This window comes from Botryllus schlosseri, chromosome 9 (genome assembly GCF_051294905.1).
Source record: "Botryllus schlosseri isolate E-star chromosome 9, Bs_hap1, whole genome shotgun sequence".
In the NCBI taxonomy this organism is placed as follows: Eukaryota; Metazoa; Chordata; class Ascidiacea; order Stolidobranchia; family Styelidae; genus Botryllus; species Botryllus schlosseri.
In genome coordinates this window covers 26384482-26403790 of record NC_137244.1, presented here as the reverse complement: position 1 = coordinate 26403790, position 19309 = coordinate 26384482, and the positions used below count along the sequence as shown (strand labels likewise).

Below are 19309 nucleotides of genomic sequence, written 5' to 3'. Positions count from 1 at the left end.
AGTGCGATAATTGGACATCCGATATGTATATTCAAATGGCATGAGATGATCACGGCTGTGTGAAGTAGGTTAACGCAAAGATATCATTTTCAAAATGACACTTTGCACGACTTGCCGCTATGCCTCATACATTTATTTATACCATCGCTTATGCAGACGCATAACCACTTCCGCGGGTCACGGCGGTGCAATTCAACTCACAAAGGCCGAAGAAATATTAGATCGCGGCTTTAATGCAGATAAAAGTAGAATTTCCAGTTTCAGTAAATCGTTACGTGTCAGCAATAAGCAACGTAGCACTAGCGATCAAAGAATAGGAACGCAACGGTTTCTAGATATACACTTCCTCGCACAGGATGGTCGAAGTGTTGTTATTCAAGTCAACGTAGAGAATGGAAGGTCAAAAAGCAGACAGACTTGCATTAGTCAATGTAACATATATCTTCGCGTTCAACACTATAATGACATCTCAAAGGCGCCATTTTGCGAAAATATATTCAGTCACCGTGACGCAAGGGCACTTTCGCCTGGTTGCTATGACAATTTCACTCACGAATCTCATCCTGCGTTTTACTTGTCAAAATCCCAAAGTGAAACAGAAAGTAGTTTAGCGAAACGAGCTGTTCAAGTAGAAGTGGAAGCGGTAAAAAAAACCATAATCAACTGAGAAAGCAGTGTTAGTAGGCGAAACCTATACTTGACAACTCCGAACAGGTGTCTGTAATTTGTTGCTGATCCCCTCTGCTTCTGGGTTGATTTGAATATATATATATATATCCGACCCAAATGGATGTTCGATAGGTAACAAAACAGCACAGCTAGTGCATAGTTTTTCACACGAAAAAGTTGCAATAGATTCGTTATCTCGAAACGTTCCATAAGTTTCTTATCCGGTGATGTCCGCCAGTACCGGTCTAGATCGCATCCTTATTTCACGGATTTCCAATCGCGTCGGACAGCAGAGCGACATCACTTTTTGCGAAAATCCAAAAATCGAAACGATGCAAATCGCGTTCACCATGTTGCTGAACCCGTATCCTATCATATGCGCGGAGACGGGATACGCGCTCGGAACGATTATAACGTCGATACAGCACGCTACCACATCGGTTGCGACGATTACGAACGAACTGGTGACCATGCGCCTCACTATCTTCTCGATAGGGCCGAAATTAGTCTTTCTATCCGCTGGAATGAACCATTTTTTAAATACTTTCCAGTCATTCTTCGGTGGCGAGTGTAACTGATCGTCGTCTGAACCCGGGATTGGAAATCTAGCGCGAACCGCTAGATATATCGAGGACCAAATCAAAGCGACTTGTACCGTGACTGCAGCCCACGCGTTCGCTAAAGTGACGGTGATTTTTTGAGTAAACGTCGCGTTGTATTTACAAGCCCCGTCTTCAAACTTGTACCTTCCGTACACATTGAACACCACAATCACGGTTGCAAAGGCTACAGTCATCATACCGACGAACATCAGATTAAACACTTTCGTAATCCTGCTTACTCTGTCTTTGACGCACGGGTGTTGATAGAGCTTGAATTGTAGATACCACAGGAAAAAGTAGGCGGCGTATAAAGATAGGAAGAACAGCAAAGCTCCGATGTCCGAAAGAGTTTTGCACTTGACCTCTTCGCCTAAAATCCACGGGAAGCGGTTGATAATCTCGGTCCAAATCAGCACTGGAAGCGTAGATGCGATAGCTATTATGCTAATGACGTAGCTTTTGCCGCTGTTGAGGCTTGACGTACCGGGATTGGTCTTCCATCTTCCAGTCTTAGTTCCATAAACCATGAAGGAAAACAGCAACCAAAATGTGAAGACACCAAATATCGCTGTCAGGATATCAACCGTGTTTATAGTGTTCCTCCATATTTCATTCCCAGACTCATTCAAGGCGGTTGATGCGTTCGTAGCGAACTGCATATCTGCGAACGCTATAAAACGCGGCTAAACGACCTGCTGCTACTGATTCCGCATTTGACGATCACACAGTCAACCTTGTTCGTGGATAGCATCAATATCCGGATTGCATAATAGATGAGGTTTTGCTGCAGAATAATTCCAATGTGTCATCTAAATCTAAAATTCGAATCCGTGAATATATGATCATGCCGCTCTGCCAATGACATCGCGAATTCTCTAGGATCCACCTTCATATGATAGTTGTTTCAGTCTCAGAATTTTGAATACCTATCTTGAAGCCGTATCATATTTCCTAGATGCGCTCGACATTACCGGACCACGATCTGACTTTTGGACTTGGTCTGCCAACACATGCCACTTCATTTTCATTTAGCCTTTTATGTTATCGTCTGTTATTCTTTTCATTCAACGTACAACAGATTTCAAGCAATATATATAGCGAATTCCTAACGTCCAGATTTGAGCCCGCTGAAACGACATTATGTTATAGAGGGTTAACCTCAAAATTGTGTCACATTTTCCGCTTGGATTCATGCACTCCTACACTTTATGACTTTCTATTTAGTCACAAGCATCGGTATCCAATAATATGCGAAGTGGTCTCTCGGCTGGGAACTCGATCAAAACACGCTCATCCATCAACTTATATGCCTGCCTTTGACATCATGCAGGTACTGACACATCGCACGAATGTAGCATGTTGTCCGTGAAACATAGTGTCATTCACGGTCCCTGACTGCATTTACAATGCATGAAGCACTTCCCTCTGATGTCGTCGAAGAATAGATGTTGGTACTGTGTGAGTTGCGGGAAGTGATTCACCTAAAAAACGATTTTTGATGAATTAAGGCATGCCCCGTGTGACCGACATTAATCACACGCTAATTAGAGTACACATGAAGATTGCTCTGTATATCCACTTGATCGACATACTATGTCATCCCATAGTGAATGATGAATAAATCAATAAGTTATTTGATTAAATTTGAGTAGTCTAAACAGGAGAATGGAAAGTGAAAGAAAAAACGAGTCCATCGAATTAAGATTAGTACACGCACCTTCGACCCATCTGAATAGTTCGTAAATGCAGATTGAAAATCTAGTCCGCTCCTTCACGGACTATATATTCCGCTGCCAATCACGCCAACGATAAATTATTTACTTCTCATAATATTGATGTCGTCGCGAAATCAATTGGATTGGTTTAATTGCTGCAGGACTATTAGCAAGGATCGATACCGTTTTGTGTCATTATTTTACCGGTGTTGGTAAATAAATTATAGCAAGACTGATAGAGCAGCTGAAAGCGTTTATATCTCATTAAAGCTTAATGCCTTTGATTTCTCAATAAGATATCAGAACGGGTTTTGAATTAGATGAGCTTCAATTTGTGTTGCTGATAAAAAGCGCTTGCAGACTCACGAGACGATTGTAGACAATCTAAATCAGTGGTTCCCAACCTTTTTGTCTTCATTCCTCACTTCAGATTTATTCCGAGCCTTCATTCCCCACCAGGACCGTAACAGCGCTTTGTCATCCCCACCAAAAAAACATTGGTCTTGGGCCCCAGAACCACCTCAACCCCGCTGAGCCTGTACGCTTTTCCTTGCCACTTATCAGCTACATTGGGTCTACTGTTAAAAGTGCGTCACCCTATTTCGACTGAACGCGCCAAGCGCAGAAAATTTATATAATTCGTGTTGGAATCAGCTAATATGATCGGGAATTGCATATATTTTGGTCTCAATTTTTATCCCCGCTTTGCTCACGTCATCAGATTTGCCGGTAGGGCTGAGTGAGGTATGTTGGAAAAGGTAGGACCCCTAAATAAGAATTGAACATATTCGGGCTGACCCGATGGTATATTGACTTCGTTACATTGTGCTATTTCGTGACCTCCTATATCTGCTATGTCAAAAGATATGGAAATAGCCAAAATTGAAAGGCACACACGATTCGAAATTGGTATTGTTTACTGGTAAATAATTTCTTCCTGCGGAATGGCATTTGTCGTGTGGGATTCAGATCGCCAGGACAGGAACATTCGGCGCCAGCAATTTAGCCAATTAAACATATGTGTATATTGTATATACATCGACGTTTTGGGTAACCGCAAGGACATTCCTTCTCGGCCAAGGTCCTTTAACTGCTGATCGTTCTGGCACACTTCTCGGAGTTGCATGTTACATGACCTATAACTTCATATGCCTTGGTCGTCGTGGCGCAGTAATGGCCGACGACGAAGTCACCATTGCTATAAATTCTACGTATATTGGTGGGGAAAGGTAACCAATAATCAGATATTCGGCAACATTAAATCGCTGAAATAGGGGGGGGGGGTTGCGGCAGTTACGGTCCTGTTCCCCACTACCCAGCACTTTTGTCATCACAGAGCAGCTATTTGCTGGTTTGACTACAAAAGACACACAACCATGCCAGTACGCAAGACAATCGCCAATAACTTCAACATAAAACGTATTGTGAACCGATACCAGTAACGCTCAAAATATCGCAAAAAGCGTTATTTCACGTTAAACTAGTCGTTCCAGATGCGTTTGTGACGCCATCATTGGCCATCCAGATTTAAAAATGAGGTTTTGTGAACAACACGCAAGATAATTTTCGATACATATATTCCAGAGCAGTTAACTGGTAACGGTAATTGCGCATGTGTCTCCGAGAATATGTAGACTGTCCTCTATATAATTTTGAACACCAAATGCGTCTATTCCCCACCAGTGGGGAATTCCCCACCGTTTGGGAACCACTGATCTAAATTGTATTATATTGTAGGGACTTCTACAGAGAGAGAGAGAGAGAGAGAGAGAGAGAGAATCTTTATTCGTGTACATTACATATACCAACATTACACTACAAAAATGTAACAGTGAAACGCGACATGCAAGGTAGACGGGAGGCTCGATATGACAAAGTCTTCAGAGCCAAAGCCACCCAGGACATGAGCAATTTTAACAGTCGATAACTAATAAATATAAATAAAATAAAATTAGCTAACGAACGAAAAGAAAAACAAGACACAGTGTCATGGACCAATTCGAAATACAATGCAAATACAGTTTAGCGGTAGTTGGAGATAAGAGAATGAAAACATTGTTTTTTAAAAGCACAAGAGTCTAAATTGCGGAGATTAGGTGGCAGCTTATTCCAAACATTGACACCAATAAAACTGATAGAATTTTGTACTAGACTGGCAGAGTTGTGTTGCACAGACAGAGACAAGTTAGAAGAAAATCTGGTATGATGTTGGTGGGTATCTGAAGGTGTCTTGAACAGATTATCAAAATATAGTGGCAGTTCACCCTGATGATAGCTATGCACAAATTTCCTTATCTCAAATTTGAAAATGTCTTCCACTTTCAATATTCCAACGCTTCGATACATGCTATTACAATTTTTATACATGGATTTCCGACAGAGAATTCGTCCAGTGCTCAATTTAGAGTTGCATTTACAACAAATGTTTTTTTAGAACACTTTGTGTAATACATGTTTTAAACTAAAGGTCTCAAACACGCGGCCCCCGGCCCGCGCAAGCATTTTTGACTTTCAAATATTCGACAATAGTTAACTGTCACATATCTTTTTATATTTGGGAACTTGAAATTCACTCCAAAACTGCTCCAAAAAACCTCAAACTACTCATCAAACTTTAATATCGTAACACTACCACGCGATGGAAGATCTGCTATTACGTCACATTGCCTGTTTATGACGACAAAAATGATCCGTTGGGGATTCTTGATTGAAGAGTGTGATTTTGACTGTGACTTTCGTAGAATTACTCGAACTCGGACTGACTGGGTGATAAAATCAAAATGACTACAGTGGAGTCGGTTCAAACGTTAAAATCAGAGAAGGACTTGGAACGCTGTGGGTTCGTAAAGCCATGGATGCAACAAACGCAAACTGTCGTATGAGCTGAGGAATCAAATGGTCGTAGCGGGCGTTGCGCAGCGCAGCGGATTTCGCTATCTAAGCATGTCGATATGGCAACTATTCGCATGCTTTTGCCACCCTGATGTATATATTAGTTATAATTGCATCTTGGGTCTGTCTATCAATGGTATTATCGCCAATTTAAAGTGGCTATCGCCAATTGAATGTGGCGAGTAACAAAACGGTACGCTGGACAGCTTTAACACAAATGGATTGTCAAGCGCTTGTACATTTTATGAGTATGACAAACTAATTTTGTATTCATGCTGTCTGCTCCAATATTCGAAGGTAAATCTAACTTAACTTTGGCAATGACATGATCAATAGCCTACCTATCGGGAGTATACCCGAAACCTGGATTGGGCTGCACTGCTCAAATGCTTTGATATCATATCAATCCTTGGTAAATTCTAAGACAATCTACCTATAATTGTGGCACGTCAAATGTCCGCAAGCTGTTGAATTGTCACGCGACAGTTTTTACGGTGTCATGATGCATTTGTCCCCTTGCATTGTGTCTGTATCTCATTGTTTCGTCAAGTTATGCCAAGTACAACAACAACTACATTCAAATATTCAACTTGCGTTTGTGTTCATGACAGGCGTGAATATTACGATATTACATCGCACGATGTGTGTGGAATGGCAGTATACAAGGCCTATTATTCGAAATACATTGAATGCCCCTACTGTTGATGTTGCGGCTCGCGGTGTCATCGAAAACTAGGAAATTGGCCCGCGAGCACATTTAAGTTTGAGACCTCTGTTTCAAGCAGTGTTTTGAACAACGGCCTTTCAAAAAGAATGTTTTTAAGTTGTAAAATTATGCCATAATTGTGTAAATACTTTACAAAAACATGTTGTATGAGCCTACTGACGTCGATTACCACCCGATATAACCGACGTATACGATACGGGATGCTTGGAACCCTCGAAATAGTCGGTTCACAGCTATACGGTCTCCATTATAAGAAATAATACAGTTACGCGCAACACTGGCCATTCGAAAATAATCTAATCTGCGTTCGCGTGCGATTTCATGCAGTATTCATGCTGTGTCACTACTGTGTTTCCCCTTGACATAATAACTGAAAATGGAGCCGTGGAGCTATTTTCCTTATATACCTTAAGCCAGTCTTTTGTTAGCCTTTTTTAGGGCGCGTACCCCCGAGTTTTTAAGCGGTAGCGTGGACACTGGACAGTCTGGACACCCCAGCCGCGAGTTTTGAAAGCTGATGACTAAAAGAAGGTGACCACTTCAGTTCGGACTCTAATCATGGCCGCGTATATTGCCATCTGGTCTAGTTGTTGTCTAAAAACTGCCTGATGACTGAAAAAAGTTCATTTCTTTCGATTGTGACCGGTGCTGATCGCTGAAAATAAGATAGAATAAGGATTTAGGTCATAAATTATGAACGAAATAGATGCGACATTTTTGTTAGACGCACCTGAATCCGCTATACGGTAGCATACCAAGCTTAACCCTCTGTTATCAAAAGGATTACTTTGCTCACACGCTATAGGAATTTGCTTCCGTAAAACAGCTCATCATCAGCAGCCTCGTATATTGATCCAGCCCCACATATTATGGTGAAACGAACCGCAAGACGTCAGTATTTGTATTCTGATGTCCGAGGGAATCTTATACATTAGTATTATGCAATTCCTTTCCGCAACTATAATTTGCGTTCATTCTCTTTGCTCGATGATGTCATTGCTCATACACGCTTCGCGTTCCACCCGTGTACCATGCACCCTTGATATGCGGGTGTGACTATACACTCATGGCAAGCGAAACCACATCCCAACCTCAGACTTTTACGGCGGTGTAAGCCGAGCACAGCATTTTAAACCAAATTATGCATGTAGGATTTATGACCGCGATATAATTCTGAGTTAGGTTCTGCTTCGAGTAACACCCGTTTCGGCCCTTTGGATGGAAATACGCATTCTGTTCGCTAAGTGTGAGTATACCAGTAGGTGATCACAGGCTGCAAAATTTCTGCCCAGCAAGGCAAACCTTGGCAGCCGTTATACGCATTCGCCAGTTTCAAATCGGAAATACGACCAACTAAATGACCAGGCTATATTTCCAGCGGCGAGATGCATTATGTATGTGGCACGTTCGCTTAATGAAATAAATACCAGGACAACTATCTCCATTCTCCAGTCATTAAGACAGCGCATAAATACTACAATTTCCTCCCAACGAAGCCTTGCCTTCTTCAAGATGGAGCTATACACTCATGAAAGATCCTTCGACTATCGCTGACCTAAAATAAAGCAAAAGCCCACAATACCGTTTGTCTTCAAAATCTTCGAAATCTGCTCGAAATGATCCATATGGTGGTTTGTATTCAAAGCGATATAAGCAACTCAACATTCGTTCTTGAATTTCTCCGTTTCCATCGGAATATGTTTATACAACCCCTCTGATTGAGAATTGACGATAAGAGAAATGAGACGCTCACGTCGGCTTGTACGCACTATTCTCTATAAATCTCATTTGGAAGTGTTTACGAATAACGATACGGTATTTACTATGACCAATGTATACATATTGCTTCTGAATACTATTTGATGAGACCGTCCGTGGACATATGACCATGTGACAGTTCGACAAGTGGGTTAAAGTTAGGGTAAGGAATTGACATATGGTTTGGTTATACTTCGGGTTAGGATATCGGTTCATTTTGGCATAAGGATTATTTTGGGGTTAACTTCTCACATCCACGATAGGACTGATCAAAAATAACTCTTTTTTCGAATTTTACTGGCTACTTGATGAAATTGTTATTTTACCTAAAAAACGCTACACACCAATTTTGTCTCAATGCCAACCGATAGAACCAATGATATATAGTATATAAGAAAAAAGTTTTGAATTATTTCATAATACAAATATAAAATATTTTCAAATTCTACTGGCTACCCCTTGAAATTGTTAAGATGTCTTAAAAAACGATGCTGAAATTTGGCTCAATTTTCAAATCCTAAATTCTGTACTCCAGTATAACTTTGCTTATACTGGTTCGCGTGTAGCCAAATTCGTTGTGAATCGTTTTCTCTTCAGACAACCTAACAATTTCATGGGGTAGCCAGTCAAATTTGAAAAACACTTATTTTTGAACAGCTCCAATGAACTAGTGTCGTATGCTCAACTGCCGCAACTGGTATAGTTAACAGCAACAGCCAGAGAGCCCTGGCAACGTACGTTCATATCACTTCTTTCCACAGTATCAAGCTGTCTCCTTGAATGTAATGAGATGCAATCATTTCACAACACTACCCGTGGTTTAGTAGAATATTTCCTCATCTTTTCTACACCAATATATAGGCTACTTCTACACGTTGGTGTTGGCATCCTGATATCTGTTAAATCCGATGCGTTGTGTCTTCCATATCACATTGTACATTTGTGTATTGTGCGTATGAAAACACTATGTAGTATATAGCGTCTATGGATTATGTTTTACGGATTGTTTCCTCGTATGTGCATGCGCATATGCTCAATACAAAAGGCCACCGTCTCTCATAGCATTAGGTGATCTGCATCTTTTGCAAACAATGCAATGTGGAATGCGTCGTGTTATGTCGAGTATAAAATATTGTTTATGTCAGCTGGTTGACTCATGCTTCCTTGACTGATCTCTCCTATCACATCATAGATACATTCCTGGTTTTTCGTGGAAGGCCTCGCAGTTGAACTTTTATCCGATGACTGAATTTCTTTTGTACTTCGAAGTACAAGACGGTAATGCCTAGGAAAGGAACAAGATCGAGACGTGTTGAGTTTTCTTGGACACAATCAAATATATTGCATCTACACACTGATGGTATACAGACATAAATCTCGCTCTTTGGCTATGTAGAAAGGAAACTATATTTTGGATGCTCCACGAGCTGCTTATGCTATACTTATACGGGCCTACATTCTCTGTGTATGTATAGCAGGGTTGTTTGAAAATAACTGTTTATTTTATTTTATTCTACTGGTAAGTTGGTAACGTTGCTAGGTGGTTAAAATGGCCGCGCATCAAATTTACTCCCTTCGAACTTGTAGGAGTGGACGCAAAAGAGTAGCAAAATTATATTTATATAAAAAATCAAGTTTTAATGGCTGTCCCTACCCCATGAAATGGCTAGCATAGCTAAATGATAGAATTCCCCAACGCAAATACAATTTTAAATCCGAAATCTTCAGCTCCGCTTTCAACGGTTTGTTCGGAATTGAGCCAAATTCGACGTTTGTTATAAGAAACCTAATAATTTTTAGTCAGTTGAATTTGGTAAAAAAAATATATTTGAACAATCTGTAGGTTGCAAATGTAAATAGAGATAAAATATACTTCAAGTTCCGTGATATGGTATATAACTATATATAACTATACCAGGGATATATAGAACTCCGGGATGGCTGACTTCATTTTAGCCTTTACCTAAGTAGGTCCAGAAAGTTACCTGCAATCTGCCTCGAAATATCCACTTTTATGCAAGCTAGCGATACAGCTGTTTCTAGAATAATGATCCTCAACCTTTTGCAGAATAGTTGGTGAGTAAGCTAGACATTCTTCCCAGATCACAACCTTACTGCTGTATGGCCAACCTAGTAAAGTATGACACTGCTGTGTAGCCAACCAAGTAAACCATGACAACTCTGAATTTCAGTAAATCAGGAATGTGTTTAATTTCTACACATATAATCTGCACCAGGCCATAAATAACAGAGTGAATAACGAATAATATCAGCGTCTTCTACCTATTTACAAGCCATTGTCGGAATCCTTGCAGCTGGGAGGGGGGGGGTTATAGGATTGATTAAATCAACCATTTCAATTCGCGTTAATCGACAATTACCATGGAGTATAGGGTTGCATTTAAAACAAACATGTTTAAAACCAGGCGGACCTTGTATAAAACATACTTTTTTTAAGCCATGACGTCAAGAATATTCAATAGTGACGTCATATTGGATTGAGATTGACAATTGAAAATATAGTGTAGATATAGCTCCTTTGACGAAATATCTGTGCTATTGCTGTTGAACCGACTATTTTGAGGGTTCCAGCCATCCCACATCGATATTAGTCGGATATATCCCGTGGTAATAGTCTGTAGGCTCATACAACACGTATTTTGGAAAGTATTTACACAATTATGGCATAATTTTACAACATGAAAAGAATTTTTTTTAAAGGGCCTCTGTTTAAAGCATGTTTTAAACATGGTATTTCAAACACCGTTTGTTATAAATGCACCCCTACCATGGAGCATTTACAATAACGAAAAGATAGGACGGCCTGTAAGGACTCGAAATTGTGATAGCAGCATTGTCATCTTCTATGTCACTCAATGAAAGTTGATCAAGAAATCAACACACCATTGATACTTCTCTTCAGGTTCAAATGCAGTCTCGGGGGGTAGAAGTTTGGTCCTTATCATTATCAATTTAAGAAGCATTCGGTAGACCCAGTTGTTGAATTCAGCTGATATTTTGTTCACCGAGAAATAGTTTCATGACCGCAGTGAAGAAATTACCACCATGGCTTAACGGTACATCACGAATGGGCCTCCTGAAGCCTTTCATGCCATTTATCAGTTAAGAAATATTCAGTATCATTGTCTTGCAGATTTTCCGATAGAGCGATAGATGATTCCATGTCAAAAAATCATCTCGGTGAGGAGGCAGGAGATCCAAATATTCAGATTGTGGCCATCTTTGCCAAGATTTCAATGGGATGTGCCCAGTATAATATATCAGGATATCCACTGTTGACATGATGCAAATGCTGGAACATTGCGTTTGATTTTCTGGAATCTGCAACAAAAATGAACAAATGATGTATTTAGAGACACAAATTCACCTTAAGAATATATATAGAATATAGATGTAAGCAGAGTTGGTCAGTAGTGAAGAACTTCTACTTCATTGCAGTACCCAAGTAGATGTTGCCTATTTTCGAAGATACATCTTGTAATTTTGAAGCAGCCATCTCCAAACTTGAGTACCCTGCAGGCATTTCACTTTCTACAGCTACTTGAGGAAGTTTAAATACCAGTACACCCGGGAATACGACTGTTACTTAAGTAGCAATGCAGACTACTTTAACCACATCAGGATTAATGTAAATAGCTCATTTAATAACGTATCACTAGAATCAGCCAAACTTACCTTGGGCCGACTGAGGAGAGCTCCATGCGTTATTGCGACGATTTGACGAAACCTTGCAAACTGAAAGCAATCTTCAGAGTTTTCTCTTCCTTCGTCGTACAGGCCTATAGCCTATAGGCTATAAGTGTTTATATGGTAAAGACAGGCCGTATCTCAGGGTCGTATCGTGTCCTGACGATTGTGTTGGCTTATCCATTCAAGGGAGTGGGCATCTTCACGGCTTCAGTAAGAGCCAATGGTCAACAAATGTCATGGCCATATTCTGGGAGTCAGCCGTTGGCAGTTCACAACAGTGCACTTCTGTTGAAGTATAATTCCAGTACTGTAGCCTTAAGGTGCCGTTCATTAACAAACATATGCCTGCCTTGTTTTACCAGACACGCAACTGATGAATAATATCTGTAACAAGAGATTGGATTCAACACTCAACAGTTGTTATGGACACTTACAACTGCAACGACCTTGACGTGTTGTTTTTGTATTAGATTCAAATGGTTGGTTATCCTTAATTGAAATGCCTCTCGAATCTTGCACACCGGTAGTGTACTCAGTGGCTCCAATTCTTATACTAGGAATAATCCAGCAATGATCTGGAATACCGGTAAGCTTGCAATACCAGCACAACCTGCATATTCACATATTAGCACAAGATCTTAACAGACGAAGTCCCTCCTAACGGTCGCCTTCATAGTTGACACGGCACAGTGTAAATGTACACTTGTATACTATTACAATGTACAACCTTGGATGGTGACACATTCGCATAACATACCGGTAAATGAAAAACATACCGCAAGGCGTAATCGAAATCCTAATGCTGATATCAATGTCAACGTTGGAAATTATTGTACATTTTGTTATCTTCTCACGATTATTAACGCAGCAAAACATGTTACATAAGATACTACAGAAGCAGAGATATTCCGAAGGCGAGTATACCGGTAAATTGCTGCTGAAGGAATAAGGCCAATACCGCAAAGCTTCAGACTACCTGAACATCTCATGACCTGGTTAACCTCTAGCTTTATAAAAAAAAACATAAACATGGATATTATATGCCTCTACCGCTCTCAAAGACTCAAAATTAAAGATAGATGAAGCGGCTGACCAGAACGTGCATCAAAACTGAATGCGCGAATCGGGACCTACTTAGGTAATACGGCGATGACGCAATTGACGCAGTCAGCCATCCCGGAGTTCTATATATCCCTGAACTATACAACTATATATCGAGCATCCAAATATTATAATAGAACGCTCAATCAAATTATGATGAGCTTACATACATTATTACATCATACACGTATGATGTAGATCAGTGGTGTCAAACTCAATTTGGGTCGCTGGCCGGATTCAAACCTTTTGATCGGTTGCGGGCTGGACCAGACAAAGGATTCCGAAATGTTACCTTCGTTTTGCCTTGAATGCTTTATAGCCAAGCCTATACATAATAGTATATTTTAGGTATGTATTTTCTATATATTCGAGGAATACAATATATTTAACTGTAAATGCAGACGTTTGGTTACGCAATATGTAGGGTGTAGGCCCAAGAATTTCCCATTTACTCAGGATTGCTTCGCAGGCCGTATGTTTGACACCCCTCTTGTAAGTTATCCGCCGACTCACCATATTGTCAAAGCTATAAAGCACGCGGAGACGCTTGTCAAAAGCGTTCCTAAGACGATTGTCGCCGTTCTCATACCATAACATGACGTATCACGTCTACGCCTCATTGGCTTGGGTGTGTTATTCAGTAATCCACTTGCAATATCTGTAAATTATAATAACATTTGCTAAATTTATTATGGTACATGTACTGTACATATTCTACTGTGCGAGCTCATTTTGATAGTCAAATTGCCAAGAGCCTTGATACAAACATATTGCTGATTAGTGATGTTCTGTTGGGGTTTTGAAAACTATTAGTTTACAAAAATCCATTTCCCCTGTGATATACATAATGGCTTCAAGATGAGCTGCGAGATAGAAATAACGAGGCTGGGGTTTATATGTTCATTATCATTCTGTCTCCCAATTTTGGTGCCATATGTTGCGATCATGCCCAAAAGTGTCATCGGAAATGTTCCACGTTATTATTGTATTCGTCACCACCTATCTTTGTGGAAATGGATTTCGGCACTCGTTAATATCAAATCAACGACGCGGATTTTAAGAAACGTCGCTATAAAATTCGCTTTGAAATAATAAAAGTCTTCGTTTTCTCTGCATACATGATGTTATTCTGAAGAAATGTCATATTGTTGCTATTTATTACTAGCCTACAATTATTATTTGCACGAGACAGAGGACGGTTGCACGATAATTGAGCTAACTTCTAACTAACTTTGAACTTGGGGCGTCCGTGGCGGTCCGGGGTCCGCGACGACAAAAAGGTTGAGAACCTCTGATATAGATGTTTTAATATGCGGTTTTTGATGTAAACGTGTTTGAGGTCTGTTTTCGGTTTGTCTGTCATGGAATGCTGTTATATTTCATGCAGTTGAACAAACGATGTTTCGCTAATCTCCGCTGTACCAAACGGTATACATATCCGATCTACTAAGCTCCAAACTGACATCGATTTGAAGGGCCGAAATCGACAGATCAATTGAATTATTTGTTACTTGCTATGGTCAACTTCTTCAAACAAGAATTAAGCAGGGTCGCAACCAGGTCACGGGATTCCGAGTCACAAGCCAATTTTACTTTTATATAGTTGTGACTCTAGTTAAGTCCGAGTCATAGTGCTGAGACTCAGTCCAATTCATAGAGTTCACTGTTCATTAGAGAGTTCAAGGCGGGTTCAACTCACGTCTGCGAAAGTCTTCGGTGATATCGAAGACCTCGCATTCATAATATTCTCATTTACCTCACCGTTATCATTTTTATTCAAACGGATAAAATAGGGCTTCTGGCCGTATTTTTAGAGTATCGGTCATGATTAGGGCAATTTTTTTTTGACATGTCAAAAAAAGTCAAAATTAGGTCAAAATTGTAGCGTTGGGTCAAAATTTGTCAAAATTGTTTACAAAGTCAAACATTTTTTGACCTCTGCATTTCGTTTGTATCGTAGATTTTGCGCTGTCGGTGAACTTATCATTTGATATTTTACAGCTTGTAGCCTACTTTATAGGCCTACCGTTGTAAACGGACCATCGTCTGCTCATTGTCAATCATAAATGGTCAAATGAAACAAATAGTGACATGGTTTTATGGTCAACGTACCGCAATATCCTAGCTGAAGCAAGACTGCTTGGCCATTGCATGGTTCTTATATCAAAAAGCGCAAGCTGAAAAATTGTGATATAGACAACATTGTCAGAATGAAGCAACACGGTTTGTCACCAGCAGTGTGCACACAAGTTGAGTGTTGTCAGCCAACAAATGCTGCTGTTGAACGTTCTTTCTCCGTTCTTGGCAAGCTACGTAGTAAGGACAGACACTTTCTACCCGAGAATGTAGGAAAGGATCTTTCGTTGTACCTCAACAAATTTTAATTATTTCCACTAGAATACGTAATGTAACTACTGGAATTCTTCATAGGGCCAGATTTTGTTAAAATACTAGTTTTTCATGTAAAAATCAGTCAGTTTTTGAGCCAAAAACGTTTGTTCAGGCCAATCTACTTTGTAAGGACAGACAGTTCCAACCAGAAATGAAGATAAGTAGTACAATTTTAACATTATATGCGAAAACACCTAATTTGCATACGTGAGGTCAAAATTTGGTCAAATTTCAGTTTTTTTAGGTCAAAAAAAGTCAAAATTTAGATTTTTTAGGTCAAAATCTTCCGTTTTTTAGGTCAAAAAAAAATTGCCCTAGTCATGATACACGAGACTGGAATCAAGCAATTTAGAATGTCTCGAATGGTTATGTCATGTGCAATGACTGGAGTACAAGTCTAGTCAATACACAAACTGATTCTCAAGTCGAGTCGTATCATTTTCCAATTTGAAGAAAATGACTCGAATCAACGGAAAATTGCGACTCGAATCATTACAATCCTGGAATTAGAGTATTTTCGTCAAATTTATACTCACCTGTGTAATTACAAGAGACAAGAGAATATCGAAATTTGACAGCCGACTCCAGATCGTATTCCTGCATCAACTCGATTACCGATGGAAATATTGACTTTCGTTCGATATAAAGGTTCTTATCACAATGCCGAGGTATCATCTTGGTTTTCTGGCATGCGGAAATGTTTCTAGCGTAAACGAAGCATGTGCCTCGCCCCAGTCGGCTCAAAGTAAAGCCTCCTTAAAAAGGAAAGCTTTTCGGTCGGTCGATTTCAAGTCGTGATGAAAATGTGAAATTGACGGATGTTGCAATCATGTTGCACTGAAATACAGATCTTTTTTCTCTAAAGCGTGACATTAAGGGAGCGCACAATATGTCTATATGTAACAGCTTCTTCGGCTGATTGGGGTTGATAATATTCTGCTACATTAATGTAGGTCTACTTAAGCCAGGTGTCGCCAACTCAAAACGGGTTGCGGGCCACTTTTCAAATTTTGTAGCGGCCTCGGGCCGCATGAATTCAATATGGATGTAAAGTAACCTACGCAACCACGTGTAAGAACTCTACGTCAAAACAACGCTGTGCTACCTAACATAGACGATGGGGATAGTTAGCACAAAGAAGTAATATTTTATTGAAGCAATGAAAATACAATAACGGATCACTGTAATCAATTTTATTTTATTTTGAACGCTGAGCTGTGCACGATACCTGGAAACGCTTTTGGGTGCTAGCGAGATACGTCACTAACTGAAAGACCATCTCCACGTAAAGCTTGATCGTGTGGGGAAGCCCTAAGCCATTGGTTCTTAAACCTTTTTAGACATGCCCCTCGTCATACCACAAAATGCATCCATAATTCTAGCAATCCCAACGGATAGTTTGATGGCACGCAAGGTTATGAATGTTGACGAGAGAATTCTATAATATGGATTCCGGATTATACAGACACGGAGCAAAAACTTTAACTATGAATTTAAGGTAAATCGCGCGGAGCACGAAAAAATCTAGTTGACCGGAGTTCCGTGCCCCTCCAGATGTTTTCACGCCCCTATACAAGAAGGACGCGCCCCCCAATTTCAGAACCACAGCCCTAAGCCGTTTCTAAGCGTCTCGGTCTTGGCAGTGTTTGGACCATTGCACGTCAATTTGGTGACCCCTGACTTAAGCGATGCTAACGCTACGCGTTGATGGTTCTTCATGTTCTGAGATACATTAGGCTTACCATACGTCCTCTTTTAATAGGATTTGTCCTCTTTTTTGACTTTTTTGAAAGTGTCCTCGGAGGACGGACGCCCTTTTGTCCTCTTTTTTGAGATTTTGTCCTCTTTTTTGAAAATTTAGGTCAGAATTAGAGGAACTCGCGAATGATATGCCGTAAATTAGCGCAGAAGTGAAGCTCCGGCGGGTATTTCGGAGGGGAAAGTGGTGATTTAAGCCCTGAGCGAAAAGAAGACCTTTTTTTTAGTCATCCACCTGGCAATGTAGAGAGAAAAACGTTATTTTGAGCTCTGAGCGGAAGTGATGACCTTTTTTTTTAGTCAACCGATCACGAAGTGGGAAAAATTTACCGGTTTTTGAGAATTCTTCTCCAGTTTTGCATGTCTGAAATTTCTGAAAAAGTGTCCTCTTTTTACATTTCCAAAATATGGTAAGCCTAAGATACATACTAATCGATTGCATCGAGCTAAGTAGAGTTATTACGTTACTCATAATACACCCGTTATTGTTGAACGAATGTCCATACCTGGTATACTGACGTATCCCCTGCAGAATTCTCCCGAGAATAAATTCACTCCGTCTGGGTTGATTACAAGAGCTTTATCATTTACCGCGCAATTTCTATCGGGAATCAGGGTGTATTTGGTTGATTGGTGTTGATTTGCAGTTCGCTGCACTTTTTCCGTTCCATCACAAGGCACAATCAAATTGCTTGAAGCCCCACCAAAGTTGCCAATCCCTGCAAAATTTGGGCCGTTGGCTTGAGTGACTTTGTAAGTGTGTTATGAAATATTATAGAAGGATTGGTAATGATATAGCCTTTATGACATCATATTTCAAACCATGCATTGGTTTGGAGTCGACAAAATTCATTTTATATTATGACCATAGGTGAGCCACGTGGTGTTTGCAAAACTAAGAATGGGCCACAGCAATATGAAAAGGCTGTTAAACACTGATTTATACAGCCCGGTTATGGCGGTTACCTCTTATAAAGGTCTGGAGCGCCATGGTCTGAAATAGGCTACACGATCTATTACACAACACACTTTTGAAGTTACTCGAACGGGCACAGTTGCACAATAGGACAATGTAGTTCAACTTACTTGTCATAAAGTAAAATAAACAACAGCTCCATTTCTTCAAATAGTTCATTCTAATTTGTTATTTCTAACCCGATGTATAAAAGCTTATCCCTTTCGAATCTGTCCTGGTATCGCTTTCGTCACGCAAATTCTTTGATGAAATCCAGTCCGTAATACACTAATCTATCGCTGAACTGATTAATTCCCTACAATATCTTACCGGGATATTTATATTGCCATTCCATTCCGGGTAAGGGAAACGTACCTCAATATGTTGTTTACAATCACATGTTTAACATTCGAGCCCAGGGAAACTCGCAAAGCGTGGAAGTTGTGTCTATGTAACGAAGGAAATGATATCACATGCGTTCTCCGATGAAGTGCACATCTCGATGCCATTCAGTAACAGTAGTATTCACAAATTGTCAAATTACACCACCCTATTGCCATTGAACTAACGTGTAACCAGTACATTAATGAGAAATATAGTAACCACGCAAGGATCTACAGTGACGGCTCTAAAAACGACCACGGATGTGGCGCAGGATTCTTTGTCGAGAGTGTTAAGTACTCTTTTAATGTCGCTCTCCCACAACATGTGTCCGCATTTACTGCGGAGCTTGTCGGGATATTAAAGGGTATTTTATGGGCTGAAAACAATCTTCGCCCACAGTGTGAATTAGCTATACAGTCTGAGTGCCATTTGGGCCATAGCCAATCGTCAGTATGAAAATTTTTTAATCACTCAAACTATTCTGTCTTGCATAAATCTGTCGCGGAGCAACATAATTACGCATATAATATGGATTCCTGTGCACATGGGAGCGGGTCAAAACGATCAGGCTGATCAGCTAGCCAGAAGCGCAGCGTACCCAACGCCAGCTCGCGAGGTCGAACAAATCTCGCTGTCAATCAAGGAA

General features: G+C 40.2%; 2 protein-coding genes across 4 annotated transcripts; both read right to left on the bottom strand.

The window, feature by feature from the left end:
- Positions 1-212: 212 nt before the first annotated feature.
- Positions 213-3475, bottom strand: LOC145446168 (uncharacterized). Its single transcript, XM_080324402.1, has one exon. The coding sequence runs from the start codon at positions 1928-1930 to the stop codon at positions 887-889; it is 1044 nt and encodes a 347-aa protein (XP_080180528.1). The 5' UTR covers positions 1931-3475; the 3' UTR covers positions 213-886.
- A 5815-nt stretch (positions 3476-9290) lies between these two features.
- On the bottom strand, positions 9291-18841 carry LOC145446169 (uncharacterized). 3 transcript variants are annotated; one of them, XM_080324404.1, is made up of 5 exons: positions 18411-18841; positions 17831-18043; positions 16103-16321; positions 13765-13833; positions 9291-9648 (listed from the first exon to the last, which is right to left on the bottom strand). In XM_080324404.1, the coding sequence occupies exons 1-5, from the start codon at positions 18457-18459 to the stop codon at positions 9545-9547; spliced, it is 654 nt and encodes a 217-aa protein (XP_080180530.1). In that variant the 5' UTR covers positions 18460-18841; the 3' UTR covers positions 9291-9544. The 3 variants fall into 3 exon arrangements, with proteins under 3 accessions (XP_080180530.1, XP_080180529.1, XP_080180531.1); XM_080324403.1 differs by having other exon boundaries at positions 13689-13833; positions 18411-18834; XM_080324405.1 differs by lacking the exon at positions 13765-13833 and having other exon boundaries at positions 18411-18837.
- Between the last annotated feature and the right edge of the window lie 468 nt (positions 18842-19309).

What these genes read in the sequence shown, in the direction of transcription:
- LOC145446168 (XM_080324402.1), bottom strand. Translation starts at nt 1,930, where the DNA reads ATGCAGTTCGCTACGAACGCATCAACCGCCTTGAATGAGTCTGGGAAT.
- LOC145446169 (XM_080324403.1), bottom strand. Translation starts at nt 18,459, where the DNA reads ATGAACTATTTGAAGAAATGGAGCTGTTGTTTATTTTACTTTATGACA. An exon ending in GGGATACGTCAGTATACCAG is followed by an intron (nt 16,322 to 17,830) that starts GTATGGACATTC and finishes TTCCTTTTTAAG; the next exon opens with GAGGCTTTACTTTGAGCCGA. An exon ending in TTTATAGCTTTGACAATATG is followed by an intron (nt 9,649 to 13,688) that starts GTGAGTCGGCGG and finishes TTCCTTTCCTAG; the next exon opens with GCATTACCGTCTTGTACTTC.